Genomic DNA, 14352 nt, shown 5'->3' on the forward strand with positions numbered 1-14352 from the left:
CCCCCAAAAGCATTGTCACTTGACCAAAATCAAACTTAAGTCCTAGAATAAAGGGAACTTAAGAACTGCATTGTTATTTTAAACAGATATGTCTATTAATATATGGAATTTTATATCATATGTAATTCACACTTGCCCTCTTTTCAAATTTCATAACTATAAACAAAGCATCTTGTATTCTAAAATCCCAAAGGGGGATGGATAGCAAGTTAATTCCATGTGTTTACAAAAGGGGCCAGTATTAGGAGAAGGAAGTTTACAGTCCAAGTGACATGAATGGACCATTCATTTGTATGGCCACTAATTCCAGGGGGCAACTGATTATAAATTAAGTGCCTGCCATTCAGTAATAGATGATTATATCTGACATAATGAAGTTATAATGGACGGCGCTCACACACTGCTTGACTATTAAGTGCCCCTTTATTGTCCCTGCACCAGGTGCGATAGTGATAGGCTATACAAATCATCCAGAAGAAATGTCAAAATAGGCTCCTTTGCTGGTAAAGCACCACGTATGCTTATTAATACAGCAGCTTGTCTTCGAACTGGCCCATCTGCTCATTTAAAACAAATCTTTTCCCTGTAAATATTTTAAAGTTAAGAGCATGACCGGTAGTAATAGTCTTAGAGTAATAGAAATGGAAAGGGAAGACAAAGGAAAATAGCTAGCACCTAAATGAAAATATTATGCTCTTTCTTTTACCTTGGATAGGTTTAACAGAGCACGGGGCAGGGAGGTAGCTCTTAATGTGGCATTAGCTTTAGATTAGCGCCGTAAGAGTGGAGGCCTTCGGAAATGGTCCAGGCTCCAGCTGTTGCCGGTGCCAGGTGGAAAATGGCAAATTGCACCAATGTTTTCAAAGCACACATTTCAATAAAGTGCAAAATGAAGTACTCAACTAAGCCATTCTCCAGAGGAATAGTTCCTATGCATTTAAACGCATCAGAAAACATTTTAGCAGGGGAGATTTTTAGAAAGAAAAATGACACCACCGACTTTTGTGGAGGGGAGATTTAAAACTGAGCATTTGCTTCTGCAAAGCCATTTCCTATGTCAACATCACATTTTTATATAACAGGGGATAACAATAGCAGCATAACTTAAATGCCTGCTTTTTTTTTATTTTTTACTGTAAGAAACCAGAAACACAGGGCTAACACACTTTCCAGCTGGTAATCCGGGTTTTATGTGCTTGCAGGGCAGCCAGGACGCTCTGGGCTCGGTCTTCAAGACTGGTTTTGTCTAACAAACAGGTATGCCCTGAGGTGCCCCTCCCGAATGAACACACGTCTGCAAAGGAGAAGTACATCTGCTCAAAACAGTGAAGCAGAGGAAAGGCATGGGCCATTTGGGAACCTGAGGTGGTTTTCACTCTGCGGCCTTGGCTTCATTTATTCATTCATTACTACCTAAATAAAGTCTGGCAGGCATGACTTTTTAGGTTCCAGAAAAGAACTTCATCAAACTCAGTGTCACATAAATCTACTTGTCGGACTTTTCTAAATAAACTACCTATTGAAATAACTAACCACCTGGTAACAAAAGGGTCGATGGATGACCTGTAAAAGGCTAAAGGTCTCTGATACCTCTGAGATTATATTTTGTATCAACTACAAACTGAAAGGAAACTATTTCCAGCCACATTTCAAGTTACACTATTTTCAAAGAATTAATAATGGATAACTTTTAGCTTGAATATGAATTACTATTGTCTTCCAGAACAGTATCCATATCTACCCAAACGATGCAAATTAGAAATCAAAGAATTATCTTTTAACTCCCTCTCAACATATCCCATCGATCACCAAGACTTTTTCCGCTTTACCTGCAGCGTCAACGACACCAGGGCCCCTTTAATTCCGTTGCTACGGTCTTCTGGTTTACATTCTCAAGAACCCTTTCTTGAAATAACCTACTAATTCTCTCAGCTCTCAGTCCATCCTAAGCCCTGGAGTCATTCAAACATGTCTATGCAAGAGTTGTATGAATGCCTTCTGTGCTTGAAGACCTTCCAATACCTATCCTCATTTTAACGGGATCAATATTCAGTGTGTCTAGCATGAGAATTTGATCCTTCAGGACTCAGCATGTACAATCTTTCCTTTGCTTATCTGTGAGCACTCAATGCTCTTCCTCCCTGCAGGGACTGCAGCTCCAGGGCATTAACTGGAATCCAGGCATATGCTCCCTCAGGTCTTGCTTCTAAGGGGTTTAGATCTTCGTCCCACAGCAATCTGAATTCACCTGCTTCCAAATTCTTCTGCTACTTCTGGATCAGAGATGGGAAATCACATTACCAAGAAGCCAGTAATGTGGAAAATGGAGGGGAAAGAAGGAATAGAGAATCTTCAGAGAATTTAAGTGGTAAGGGGGAAAGAATTCCCTCTTGTAAATGAAATTTTAAAGAAAGGCCACACCGGTATGACAGGATTTATTTCTCCCTAAGCCATTCTCCACTCTCCCTGTAGCAACAGTCATCTTTTGAAAATCGAAATCGGATTATGAATTACTCTGTGTAAAAACCCTCAGGGATTCTCATAGCTCTTAAAACCCCAGCTGCTTTCATGGCCCACAAAGCTCACAAAGATTCTCTGCTTGACCAAACTTTGACTAGGTTCCTGAACCTTCTCCTAAGCCCATCTATGCAATTCCCTGCAAAATCCAGTTTTAGCAAGAATCCTACCAAGGCAGTTTAACCAGAACCCCCCACCCTGGATACCCGATAGCCCTGGCTACCTGATCTGGTTCCTCATCCTCCACCCCTCCTGGTGGTATCTGATCACCCTGTCCTGTCTTCAGCTAGAAGCCTATCAAGTGGTTCCAGAATCCCCTTCACTCCCAATTTAGGAATTTTCTATCCAGGAACCCACACTGCCCCTGCCCCAACTCTGTTCCTTGGCTATAAATTCCCACTTACTTATGCTGTATTTGGAATCTATGGCCATTCAATACTATTGTCTCTTTGGAAAAAAAAAATTGTTCTTAACACTTTGCCTACTGTCCAGCTCTGTGTTTTTTGTTGTTGTTGTTGTTTGTTTTTTGTTTTCTTTGAAAAGGCCCTGCATAATCTGAGTCCTGTCTAAATATTCTCACTATATCCCCAGAACCCATCCACTCCCACTGTGGTCCACAAATTATCATGCCCATTTGTTTGTTATGTTTTTCACTAATTTTATAGTCTTTCCCCTGTCTAGAGTGTGGCTTCTTGACAGACTAGGAAACCGATCAATTCCATCAAGGACTGGCTCCTCAGAGGCCCTCCTTAGTGAACAAAAGAATTGGCAAACCAGTACTTTTCTAGTTTAGGACCTTTGGTTACACTGTCCTTCAAACTTAGTCAAGGCCAACTTACTTTTATTCCTCTCAGTTCAGCTCAATAGTTACCTCTCTGGAGTAGTTTTCCTTGATCATCTGCCTTTATATCTTTTTTATACCTTTAATCACAGCCTGTTCATAATCTTGTCTAATCCATACTGATATTTTGTTTACCTCCCCCCCATGGTAAGGTAAAGTCCATGAGGACAAACATCTTTTCTCTCTTGTACCTCACTACATTGTCAGTCCCCTGTAGAGTGCATGGCACATAATAGTAACTCACGATGGTAGAGTCACATGAAAATTAATCTGACTTACATTTAAATATATACATTCAAAAGGATTTTGGGGGAAGATTCCTCTTCCCATTTCACTCAAGGAGCTCATGGCTGGAGGAGTAGGGATAATGTTCTCTCAGTTGTGTGTCTCCTTATACCACTCAGCACATAAGTATCTCCATATCCAAAAGAGACTTGGGGTATTTTTGTGTTCACATTTTCAGATATTAAGAAATAACTCACTATTGGAAATACCATATTTTAAGGATAATTTAGAGGATTTTTTTAAGGTGGGATTTTTTTTTCATTTTTTAATCCTCTCCCATTAACTTCGGAATCTAAACCATACCTAAGATGCAACTGCACAGAAAATAATAGTTAAATATAAAATGAAAGTTACTCTTTCAGGAGGTCACAGAGAAAAGCTGATGTATAGTTTTAAAAATGTATACATTTTTATTGATTTTAGAGAGAGAGGAAGGGAAAGGGAGAGAGAGAGAACATCAATTGGCTGCCTCCTGCACACCCCCTGTTGAGGATCCAGCAGCAACCCTGGCAAGTGCCCTGACCGGGAATCCTACTGGTGACATCTTGGTTCATGGGAGGACACTCAATCAACTGATCCACACTGGCCAGGGCTGAGGTATCGCTTTATTGTTTGATACATGTTTGAGATTTTAAATGTATAGAATAAGGTTATGCTTCATATAAAACTGTAACATAATTAAACCAACAGGATTTAAAGATGATAAGGCCATGGCAAACTCTCTTGAGGACTTATTTTCTTGATCTTACCATTTTTTATGAGCTATACCCAGTTTTAGATTAGATCTATACAGTATTGCTGCTAAATTATATTAAATTATATTTGCAGAGCATTCTATAGGGTATGTAGTAATTTTACATATACTATTATATTTGATATTTGATACATAAACAATCCTGGGAAAGAGGTTGTTGCTGTGGCTATGGGTTTGTCGATGATCATATGGTTAGCAAATTGGGGTTATCACCATTAAACGCAAACAATAACATGCATATTTGGAAAGTATGTTATAACTTACAAAACCCTTATACTTATTCCTAAGAATATGGAAAAAATGTACGTTTTACCATAAAGTTTATAATTTAACTTCCATTAAATTCAAACCAAATTCAGTGACTACCATATAATATTACAATAGTATGCTTGGTGCTAGAAATATTGTGATGAACAATAAGTCTGAATGAAAAAGTGAGAGCATCCTTGGTAAGACTTAATGAGACAATATGTATAAAATATTTTTTTGCATGTCAGATACAAGATATACACTTAATAAATGGGAGTGTTGGTTACAATTTACATTAATGAGCTTTATTCTTTCTATCTAGTAGCTGTTGGCAGTGTATTTAAACACAGCAAAAATGTTAGGCATTTACAAGTGTAGGAAAGGGGTGTTTATTTAACATAATCAAAGCACTCTGTTATGTGCAAGTTTCCTTTTTATTTCTTTGGGTTAAGAGTGGCTGAAGCTAGGGAATTATGTTCTACTATATAATGTCTGCTAACCAGATAAGTTATCAAAACACCACATGAATATGAAAGGCCTGGAAACTCCTCAATAAGAATGCCAGATGTCTAGTTCCTTTTTTATTTTAATCAATTTCAAATGTTTTTACATCTTACTGGATAATATCGTGTGTTAATGTCTCTAATTTGTGATGCTAAATCTTTGGCTTGAGCCTATTTTTAATATAGATGCATCAAGAAGGACCATCTGTTTATTTCAAACTTTAAAAAATATTTTCAGTGTGTAGATTTGCTGAGTGTAACGCAATTTGCACAGAAACTTCATGCCTGGCATGATTCTAGTTCATTGATTATGTGCCAATGAAACCATGTTTATATTACTCAGTTTATTATAGAAAAAAAAAATAAAAAAAAATAGATGCAGTTTTTCAAATGTCCCCAAATATTTTAGATTTTTCTCTGACTATAAATTGCAACTGTCAACAATTAGCAAATGCACAAATTATAGTTAATATTAGATTTATGATTAAATGTAAGACTCTACTTAAGAAAGATTATACAAAATATACAAATTAAATACAGTGCTGTATTCATCAGCTTTATTACTAGTAGTTTACCATATTGGAAGGTGAAGTATATCTGGTTACTTTCAATTTTTTTTTTTTTTATGTAGCAGAACGTAAAAATATAATCTTTAGTAATATAAATGGAAATTGTTTTCAGAAGTTAATCTTCTGTTGCTAATTAACAGGAATTTATCTAACTTGAATTGCTAGTGAGGTTGTAAAGAATTACTAGGTTGGGTTCTATAATTGACTGCTAAGGTTATCACCAAATTGTATAGGAAAACAATGAAACAAGATAAAGCCAACAATAAAATAACAGTTCCAACTGAAGGGCATTCCCCAACTTTTATATTCGATTGTCAAATAATATAAGCCTTTGTTTAGGATTGTGATTCAGCCTCCAACACAAAATCTCACCCAAGTATCTTCATTGAGTGATCCTGACTGTAATACAGACACAGTTCTGGGGTTGAATAGTTTTCATGTGGGTAGTTAGGAGGCAAAATTAAAGGCTTGGGGGAAAAAAGGATAGTTGGTGAGGAAACATGACCTTCAGAACTGCAACTCTTAATGCACCCTTCCAAGAACTCCCTTGTGCTTATGACAAATCTGCTACAAAAGTACCAAAGTAGTCTTTCATTTCCAATTATAATATATAAAATTGGGAAATACGTCTGAAAAGTGTATAGGAGTTATTTGCGTATGGAAATATATAATCAATCTCATTAAGTTAACTACAAAATTATAATGACTTTATTTTCATAATGAAAGCTTTAAAAATAATAGTGCTTCTAGATGAAGCTGTTTTCCTGATTAATGAGACGTATGGCAAGAAAAATCACTATAATGGTGAATGCTGATTCAGGATCTTACTTTTATGAAGTAGTTTATAGTGAGGGCTGTGACTATTTTTCTATTTATAGTGGCAGCTCTGGTTAATTACCTTGTAATGTATTGTGACATTAATGCACTAGTAAACTATCAGAATTTACACCTCTATTCAGTAATAGAATCTGTAAATTGAAGAATGCACATAAAGTCACCACAGGCATAAATTATGTGACCAAATGCCATGTATAGTCACATTAGACTTAAAGAAGAGAACTTCTCAAATTTACTCAACAGTAAGTGCCACTGAATTTTGGCACTTCGAAATGCAGATCACAACTTTTTATTCAAGGCTATTTGGTAACTTGCTTCTACATTTCCCACACGGTTATTAAAAGCATGTTGGCCACAATTAAGATGCACAATACCAAAGAAAAAATACATTTGACAAACAAATGCATTAATTTCACAAAATATTTTTCCCTAAAAAATGAACAAAATGGAAAGAAATCAAGAGAATTGAAAGGAGAAAGGATGGTGACATGGTATTTAAAACCAAAATGTTTCATATATGATATAGAACTTGAGGGGTCAAAAAAAAAGGAATGAAATAGTCATATTTATATTTATGTTTATATCTATATTTATATTTTGAACAACAATTATAAGATTATTTTTAAGAATAGGGTTTTAAAACACAATTCAATGTTACCAATAATTAGACCACTGTCTCAAATACTCAAAGTACAATCATTATTTTTTAAATTACCAAGTAATCCAAAATATTTCAGATGAAAACAGAATGAAGTGATAAAACATCTGAAGCAATATGATATGTTATTGTATGTTCATATTTTCTATTGAAAAGTTCCCTTTGCTAATATTGACAACTAGTGGCCCGATGCACGAAATTCGTGCATGGGGGAGGGGTGTCTCTCAGCCCAGCCTGCACCCTCTTCAATCTGGGACCCCTAGGGGAATATCCGACTGTCCTGTGGGATTGGGCCTAAACCAGCAGTCAGACATCCTTCTCATAATCCGGGACTGCTGGTTCCTAACCACTCACTTGCCTGCCTGCCTGATTGCCCCTAACCACTCTGCCTGCAGGCCTGCTCTCCCCCAACTGCCCCCCCTGCCATCCTGCTTGCCTCCAACTGCACCCCCCCCCACCAGCCTGCTCACCCCCAACTGCCCTCCCTGCCAGCCTGCTCACCCCCAACTGCCCTCCCTGCTAGACTGCTCACCCCCACCTGCCCTCCCTGCCAGCCTGCTCACCCCCAACTGCCCCCCGCCGGCCTAATTGCCCCCAACTGACCCTCACTGATGGCCTGCTTACCCCCAACTTGCCCCCCTGCTGGCCTGATCACCCCCAACGGCCCCCCCACTGGCCTGATCACCCACAACTGCCATTCCATCCTGGCCTGATCACCCACAACTGCCCTCGCCTCTTGGCCCCTAACCGCCTTGACCTCAGCCCTGCCACCATGGCTTTGTCCAGAAGAATATCTGGAAGGTCTCCTGGAAGGTCTCCCAGTCGAATCAGCATATTACCCTTTTATTAGTAGAGATAGAGGCCTGGTGCACGTGTGGGGGCTGGCTGGTTTGGCCTGAAGGGTGTTCCGGATCAGGGTGGGGGTTACCTTGGGGGGCGGGGCAGCCTGAGTGAGGGGCCTGTGGTGGTTTGCAGGCCAGCCACGCCCTCATGGGGTGAGGGTTCCTGCTTGGGGTGCTTGGCCAGCCTGGATGAGGGGCTGATGGCTGTTTTCAGGCTGACCATGCCCCCCAGCGGGGACCCTCACCCCAAGGGGGTGTGGCCAACCTGGGTAAAGGGCTGAGGGCCGTTTTCAGGCTGGCCATACCCCCTTCAGAGTGGGTGGTGCCCACTGGGGTGCCTGGAGAGCTTGGGTGAGGGGCTGATGGCTGTTTGCAGGCTGACCATGCCCTCTAGCGGGGACCCTCACCCCAATGGTGGCATGGCCAGCCTGGGTGAGGGGATGAGGGCCATTTTCAGGCCACTCCCTCGGCGGCCGGCCCGGATGACCCAAGCCTCTGGTGCGCTCAGGCCGGCTCTGTGGCTGCCGACCAAAGGCCCCTCCTTCAGTGGGCGGCCCAGGCTGGCGGGGAGCTTGGCTTCCTCTGTCACCGGGGGCGACCCAAGCCTCCCACCCGCTCCAGCTGGCTCCGTGGCCACTGCCATCTTTGTCCTGCTAATTTGCATATTTCCTACTGATTGGCTGTGGGTGTTTCAGAGTGCCGGTCAATTACCATATTTCTCTCTTATTAGTATAGATTATATTACTATGTTCTTAAATGTTACTTTTTTGTATGGTTAGCTTGATGAATATTAAAAAATTAAGTATAGTTTTCCTATTAAAAATATAATCAAGTCTATAAAGTACACAAGGAATTAATCTATAAAGCAATAATTCCTAAAACTTTAACATGCCTATAGATAAGAAAGAAAATACAGAGAGCTACAGGTCAATGTGGGAAAGGAACTATCTAGATATATTGTTCATATTTGCAATATGTATAAAACTCTAGCAAAAAATAGAAAAATAAAACCTACAATGGCTAGCTAATAATGTTAGTATCCAGGCAGTTCAGAGGATATTGCTATATAATATTACAAAAAAATCATTGGAGATTAAATTCCAAATTATTTAAAAATAATTTATGTTATTGTATTAATTAAAATAAAAAACTATAATATACACGAGAGGCCCTCTCTCTGTTCCTATATTTATACATAAATAACTATCTCTATCTATATTTGTATCTTCATATATCTATATCTATCTACCAATAGATATAATATAGTTCATTTGTATAATTTGACTGCATATAAATATTAACATCAGTTTACAGTATAATCAAAAATAGTAAGTAAAGGTGAGGAGTGATGGTTGAAAGTTAAAAGGAAATATTTTATTGTTCCAAAGTAATGCTATTTTGCCAACTCTATCCCATTTTCAAAATATCTTTAGAAATAAAATATTAGGTTTAAGAAAAAAGCACATGATTGTCTGCAATGTTATTTTGGTGATTTATATAAGCCTCTTTATCTAATTAAGAATTTTTTTTAAAACTGTAGAACTATGGCACATGAGCTAGTGACTATAGCTGCAATTGCATTAATCACCAAGCAGTTTAGGAGGATCTCTAGGCCAATGTAAGTAGATAAATGATATGAGAACTGGAAGTTATCAAGACAATCATTCTAAGGTCATGCAAGTCTGCCTTGGCTCCAAAGCCCAATTTCTTCCCATTTGCCACAGCAATGAACCCAGAAGTACATAGTAATAGCCCCATTTTATCTAGGGCTACCAGATGCCAGACTTTATTCTGTCTTACCCCTAATCTTCACAAAGATACTGTGAAGTTCTCATTTCTGATCTATGTAGTAGTTGAAGAAACTAAAACAAGGAAGTTCTAGAACTCCCAAGTTTAAGTTTATTAGCTCTAAACCCTTTCATTTTATCAGCTAGTTTTTGTCTTATTTCCTTCTAAATTTATTTTACTCTTTATCTGCCCTAAAGGCCTCTCTTTATCTGTATCCATGGTTCTTTGGATTGTAAGATGGAGTCTATTTCTGCTCTCTCACGCCTGGGGTTGGCTCACTTGCTTTGGCCAATGGGACATAGCAAACATGATACAGGCAGAGTCCTGAAAAACATCTGAACTCTGGGACTTGTTTATATATTGCTGGAAATCCTATCACCATGGGAATGCACCTGTGCTAGGCTGCTGGGTAATGAGAGCCATATGGCCATCACCCCAAATGACATCAAGTTGACTACCACACATGTGCGCTCCCTCCCCCACAAAACCAACCATCTGCCAACTGCTAAGCATCCAAGTCAGCACTCACGTGACTCAACAGCCTCTGAGAACTGCAACAAATGTTTCTTGTTTAAAGCCACTAACTTTTAGAGTGGATTATTGCACAGCCTATGCAAGAGCTTACAGTACACTTCCCAAATCATACTGAGAGCATGTCTGAAAAACTGAATTATATTGAGGTCACCAACTTGCATAAGTAGGGTTACATCTTTCAGAGCAACAACCTCTTGCTAAGAATTAACATATCTAAAACACTGCATCAATGTAAAACGCATCTATTCCTCCTGGTGAGGGATTATGTCATACGCATCCAAGCTGTTAATCAATATAGAAACCTTGGAGGCATTTCTGTTCCTCCCCCTGTTCTGTCCAGCTAACTGACACGTCTCTTCAAAATATTTCTCAGGCCCAGCCATTGCCGCTGACACATTCCTACCTAATTCTCCAGTCATCTTTTACCGGTACCCCTGCAACAGCCTCCCTCTGCCAATCTCTCATCCCCTACACTGACGCCACAGGTATTTTTCTCATGTCAAGAACTGATCATGGTACAATGTAGCATCCCACTGGCTAGGGAACAGTGATTTTTTAAATTAAAAGTATTCCATCAAAAGGACTTGTATGCATGCATATTAGCAAAACCAATGGACACAGACACTGGGGCAGTGGGGGCTTGCCCAGGGTGGGAATGGCTTGGGGGGGGGGGTGGGGTCAATTGGGGAAAAGGAGATATATGTAAAACTTTAGACAATAAAAAATTTAAATAAATAAAATAATAAATAAATAAATAAATAAATAAATAAAAGAGAAAGAAAAGTATTCCACATTCTTTTCCAGAATAAAATACAAACTCCTCTGCATGTGTGATACAAAGTCCTTCACGATCTGCCCTGTTGCATCTTTCCAGTCTCTTCCTCTCAAACTGTTCCCATTTTACTGTGTGCCTAGCATATTTCCTTAAAAATATCACCACTTTGACATATCCATGTTTCAATTCAATCTGTTTCCCTCTTTGTGGGATTCCCCTATTCCCTTTTCTGCTTGAACACCGAGGATGCATCCTTCAGCATCTAGGCTGTCACTTTAAATTTCAGCCACTTAGAAATTGCCCTGTGACTGCCCAGTATGTGCCACGCACAGACCAGTGGCTGGAGGAGAACAGTAATTCTGATACTCTTTCCCCTCAAAGACCTTACAGAAGAGAAAGGGAAACATGTGCACTGAAAAATAAAAGACACTGTCTTAGGTGTAAAAGGTGGAGGCAAGCACAGGGGGGTGGGGGTGGGGGGCGCCGGGGAGCACTTGGAGAACAGAGGCATCCACTTAGCTCCTCCCTAGTGCAGAGCCCAGGGAAGCTTGCAGAGGAACTGAGGATAGAGAAGAGCCTTGGGACACTGGTAGGAACTTAGTGAATAGAAAAGAGAAGGTAAGAGACTCCTGACAGGAGAAATAGCATTAGAGAAAACATGTTCCTGAAAGTCAGACCTAAAGACTTTTATTATATCAAGTAATTAATACTTTTGAAGGTATAAGAAAATATACTGCAATACTTTGAACTGGAAAATTAACCTTAGGATACTTATAAAACATTTGGAAATCAGTAACAAATATTCTTAAAAAGAGAAAACTACATTCTGTATTTGGATTATATAATTATAAATGTTATTTGAACTTTTGTATGACTAGTTTCTTAAAAAAAATCTTTAAATAGGTGGTATCCATTTAAAATACACATTTTTAATTTATACATTACAAAATAAACTATTTATACTAAAATAACTTTTTAAAAGAATAATATCAAATATCAAATTGTAAGAAAATAAATATATCAATGACTTCGATTAAGCCATTTTAATTTATAAAAAAAATGGGACAATAGAAGAAGAAAGTTCCAATTTAAAAAATAATGGCTAGCTGTTAATCTCTAAATCTAGGTTGGCTTTCAACTAGGCTTCCACTAGTTCAATCACTATGCATCCCTATTTCTTATTTTACTTTACAAACATTTATCGGAACTATATTTCACATTTTTAGTTAATAAATAAGACTTACTCATTCTGTCGTCAGATTTCTTACACACCATCTCCCCTTGCTTTTTAAACAGATACTCCATTGTGAAATATATATTTACTATCACCTCTAACTTAATTAATTGCCTTCATCAAAGAATAAATAAAGTCTCCTGTGGAATCTCAGAGGGAAGGTGGGGTTTGGCGGGTGAGTGGGAAGAGATCAACCAAAGAACTTGTATGCCTAACCCATGGATCCAGACAATAGGACGGTGAAGGCCTGGGTGAGGGGTGGAAGCGGGTTAGAAGAGGTCGGTGGGGGAAAAAGGGTAACATATGTAACACTTTCCACAATAAAATTTTAAAAATAATAAAAAAAGAAAAAACAAACACTTACCTCTAACAGGGGGTCTTTCTAGTTCAGAGTCAAGGTGAATTGGTGGAGAGATGTAAGATACCTGGCCATGATGTGCCTGACCTGTGGACCCAAAAATAAATGTTAGAGAGACGTTGTAGTTATGTCTTGTTACTTTTCTGTTTTATGATGTCACGTGATCTCTCTCCATACTGAATTAATAGCCATTATAGAGTGTAGACAGATCTATCCAAACACAGAAACATTAGGTGCCATCCAAACATCAACTGATTAAAGCAGTCTTTCTTATACAATTCAGGTTTTTTGTTGTTGTTGCTGTTGATAATTTACAATTTTATTGTGGAGTGACACTTAAAAATACAATTAAAATGATTTAATAAAAAAAATGAAATGGAAAAACTAAAAACAAAGACATACAAAATACAAGACCTAATTTTTAATTGCTAGATTAAAAAGACATTAAGAACTCTATCAACCTGTTACAAATGCTTCTAAACAATCTCAATTTCTTCACTTATTCATTGCAGACCCGTAAGAAACAGGGTACAGACTGGCATCAATGTCCAATAACACTTTGAGTAGCACCTACTTAGATAACTTTACAACCATCATTAATTTTTATTTTTATGATTTCCTTACATTATTTAACAGAATACTACCCTCACATGCTTATTGTTTTTGATGGAAAAACAATAAATGACCACAATATAAAAAGCAGGTAGATGAATTCATTCTTTCTTCCTTACAAAGCATTCCGCTAGCTCACATACAGTATTTGTAATATACTTTCCGTCTTGTGAGTTAAAATAATAAAGTGGATTTGAATGCTGAGATGGTGATTGAAAAAATTGCTAGCTTAAAAACAAAAGAATTTCTAATGCTCAAAGCAGCTATAGTTTGTATAGTCGACATGATCTAGTAAGCAATTTGAATTTTAAGGCGGGAAAGCGTAATTACAGAGTCAGTTCCACTCCTAAAGCTACTTTCTAGAAAGGTTTGGGTGGAAGTGGGGACCCACCACTTTCTTTCTACGGTGGGGATATGCAGTCCTATTTTACACATTTACTATAGCAATTTACAGGGTTGTTAATCTCTTTTCCTAAACAAGGAAAGTTAATGACACATAGGCTATGATAACAGTTAGAGTAACCTTCCCGTTTCAAGTAATATTCGACTTGGAATAAACTCTGCTGATTCCTCTTATGAGGCACATTTCAAATAATTAATATGGCTCCCTGTTGATAGTAGCTGCTGTTGCTCCCAGCATTTTTCCAGCCAACAGCAGACACAGTGGAGCTGCTGTAATATACAGAGCCCCGCATAATTGTAAGTAAGAATATTGTGCATTCACTGACCATGTTTCAGTGGAACACTAAAGGCACTGTTATAGAGGATATAAGACAGTGATTGTGCACTGTTAGCAGTCCACGTGTAATACAGCTTATTAAAAACTTCAGATGATCTTAATTACAAAAGCATCTGATGTTTACCTATGCTGCATATTTAGTTGCAAAACATTTTTGTTTTTAAGTTCCTGTGTCATTACAAGTGAACTGGTCTGAAACTTTGATCATGTAAATGAAAATACGATTCTTTCACTTCATATAGGTTCAACATAACCTC

At 38.3% G+C, this 14352-nt stretch overlaps 1 protein-coding gene across 3 annotated transcripts in view; it reads right to left on the reverse strand.

Annotated features, from left to right (window-relative positions):
* Positions 1-14352, reverse strand: part of ADGRL3 (adhesion G protein-coupled receptor L3) — a 492939-nt gene that overhangs the window by 211815 nt on the left and 266772 nt on the right. For all 3 annotated transcript variants that reach the window (XM_054728772.1, XM_054728769.1, XM_054728767.1), the window contains one exon: positions 12751-12831. In XM_054728772.1, the coding sequence (XP_054584747.1) occupies positions 12751-12831 (81 nt within the window). The remainder of the gene's footprint in view (positions 1-12750; positions 12832-14352) is intronic.

Source organism: Eptesicus fuscus, chromosome 2 (genome assembly GCF_027574615.1).
Source record: "Eptesicus fuscus isolate TK198812 chromosome 2, DD_ASM_mEF_20220401, whole genome shotgun sequence".
In the NCBI taxonomy this organism is placed as follows: domain Eukaryota; kingdom Metazoa; phylum Chordata; class Mammalia; order Chiroptera; family Vespertilionidae; genus Eptesicus; species Eptesicus fuscus.